Here is a 2,335-nt window from a genome sequence, read left to right as displayed (position 1 = left end):
TGTAAAATTGTATAAGAGTTAGAGAAGTTTTGATAGTTTCTACAAATTCTGAGATTTCTATGTTTATGAGAAAAAGTAATATGTAACTTGAAAGAAATTTAAATTAAAATTTTAACTTCAAATCAATAGGCCAAGTACCACATACACAGAAAATCAAATAATAATATTTTTATAAACTGTAATTCCTATGAAAATAGGGTAAGAAGAGCGGTGGAAGAAGTATTCACACATTTTTATAAACTGAGTAGTAATTCCTTAAAAAATAGGTAGTTATAATTATAGTAATAATAATAATTAGTATAGTTTCTAAAAAAGAAGAATCGGACGCGTCAAACTTGTTATATATATATATATGGCAACAGTTGTCCATACTTGTAGAACAAGTATTAACTCCTGGTAATTTTCTTTTCTTTTCCATAATTCATAGTTTTAAGTGTTATGTTATTGCTATTTTGAAGCTTTGATTCATCTGCTAAATTCATTATTTTTTTCTTTGAACTTTATTTGGTGGAGTAATATAATATGAATTCATGTTACGTTCTTCAAGTTTTGTATCAATTAATCATACATGTATGTGTATTTTCTTGAAGTGCAGATAAAATGGGAAGAGCAAAAATCAAAATGGAACTTATTCAAAATCACAAGAAGAGGATGACAACTTTAGTGACACGGAAGGCTGGCTTAGTCAAGAAAATTTCGGAACTCTCAATACTTTGCGATATCAAAGCATGTATGATCATACATGAAGGAAATAATCATCAAATGTGGCCGAATGATCCAAATGAAGTTACAGAGCTAATAGATCTCTACAAAAACCAACCATTCCAAGGCCGAAGCAAAAGGGGTAAGACCTTGTCCAACTATTTCGAAGATGATGAAAAGAAAAGGGCTGAGATCAAAGTAGAAAAGGATCCTTCCACTTGGGATTCAAGATTTGACTATTTCGAAAATGATGAAAAGAAGAAGGTTGAGATCAAAGTAGAAAAGTATCCCACTTGGGATTCAAGATTTGACTATTTATCTGAAAAAGAATTGCAAAATCTTGCTAGTGTTGTTGAGAAAAAGATGGAGAAGGCAAAAGGAAAAATAGAATTGTTGAAGAGCATGAATGTTCATATTGGAAGTTGCTCAGTTTCTCATCAACAAATATGGCACAACAACTTGATGAACCAAACTACTCTGTCTCTGTGGCCTATTTCTAATGTGAATTCTTTCACCGATTACAACAACTTCTTTCAATCAAATATTCCAATTAGTGGTGTGAATTCAATGGGAGCAGGGATGGATAATGGGCTTCTTACTATCGAGGATTATCAATTTTGCAATGCAAATTATTCTAAGATGATTGAGGCTGAAAACTGGTCTGTAAATGTTGGAATTGGTTCAAGTTCGACAATGCAGCCTATGGGGAGTAATGGGATTGGTTCAACTTCGACAATGCAGCCTATGGGGAATAATGGAATTGGTTCAAGTTCGACAATGCAGCCTATGGGGAATAATGGGATTGGTTCAACTTCGACAATGCAACTTATGGGGAATAATGAGATTGGTTCAACTTTGACAATGCAACATATGGGGAATAATGAAATTGGTTCAAGTTCGACAATGCAGCCTATGGATCAGTACCCTTTCATATACAATGACTCTACTCGGGATATTGCTTCAAGTTCGACAATGCAGCCTATAGGGGATAATGGAATTGGTTCAAGTTCGACAATGCAGCCTATGGGGAATAATGGAATTGGTTCAAGTTTGACAATGCAGCCTATGGGGAATAATGGAATTGGTTCAAGTTTGACAATGCAGCCTATGGATCAGTACCCTTTCATGTACAACGACTCTACTCATGCTATTGGTTCAAGTTCGACAGTGCAGCCTATGGATCAGTACCCTTTCGTATACGATGAATCTACTCATGATATGTCTTATAGCTTCGTGTAGACTTTATTTTTGATCATCAGTATTGTTAGCAGTTCCTCTTTTGTTTACTTTTGAAGCTGTTGGATCAGAGTAAATAAACTAGGAACTGGCTTTTTTGTTAGATCAAGTATTAAGTTTGGTGCTTCTCTTTTGTGATGATACATATTTGTTCACTTATACTTGTTCATATTAGCCCTTTTATCATAAATATAATAGTACTGCCTAGTTACACAGATGATTCACTTCCAAAATGAATGTTATAATGGACTTACAATACCGCAGATGAAATATGACAGGATATCACAACAATAAAGGAAAAATGTAACTAAGAAGCTATACAACAACGACAGTACTGCATTGTTAAAATTCAATGTCATATATCAGAAAGCTTAGTCAATAGAAGCATACATATAAG

The 2,335-nt window shown here is 33.7% G+C and overlaps 1 protein-coding gene across 1 annotated transcript; it reads left to right on the top strand.

The window, feature by feature from the left end:
- The first annotated feature begins 600 nt into the window (after positions 1–600).
- Positions 601–1,941, top strand: LOC125845905 (agamous-like MADS-box protein AGL11). Its single transcript, XM_049525395.1, has 3 exons — positions 601–1,260; positions 1,342–1,484; positions 1,803–1,941. The coding sequence occupies exons 1-3, from the start codon at positions 601–603 to the stop codon at positions 1,939–1,941; spliced, it is 942 nt and encodes a 313-aa protein (XP_049381352.1).
- The last annotated feature ends 394 nt before the right edge of the window (positions 1,942–2,335 follow it).

The sequence above is a fragment of the Solanum stenotomum genome, chromosome 11, assembly GCF_019186545.1.
Source record: "Solanum stenotomum isolate F172 chromosome 11, ASM1918654v1, whole genome shotgun sequence".
Taxonomy (NCBI): Eukaryota; Viridiplantae; Streptophyta; class Magnoliopsida; order Solanales; family Solanaceae; genus Solanum; species Solanum stenotomum.
Note: the sequence above shows the minus strand (reverse complement) of the source record. Positions and strands in the feature narration are given on the sequence as shown.

Excerpts from the sequence above, each read along its gene's own strand:
- LOC125845905 (XM_049525395.1), top strand. The coding sequence starts at position 601 with ATGGGAAGAGCAAAAATCAAAATGGAACTTATTCAAAATCACAAGAAG. Across the intron at positions 1,261-1,341 it reads CAAATATTCCAATTAGTGGT|ATGATTGAGGCTGAAAACTG; the intron begins GTGAATTCAATG and ends AATTATTCTAAG. Across the intron at positions 1,485-1,802 it reads GGTTCAAGTTCGACAATGCA|GCAGCCTATGGATCAGTACC; the intron begins GCCTATGGGGAA and ends AAGTTTGACAAT.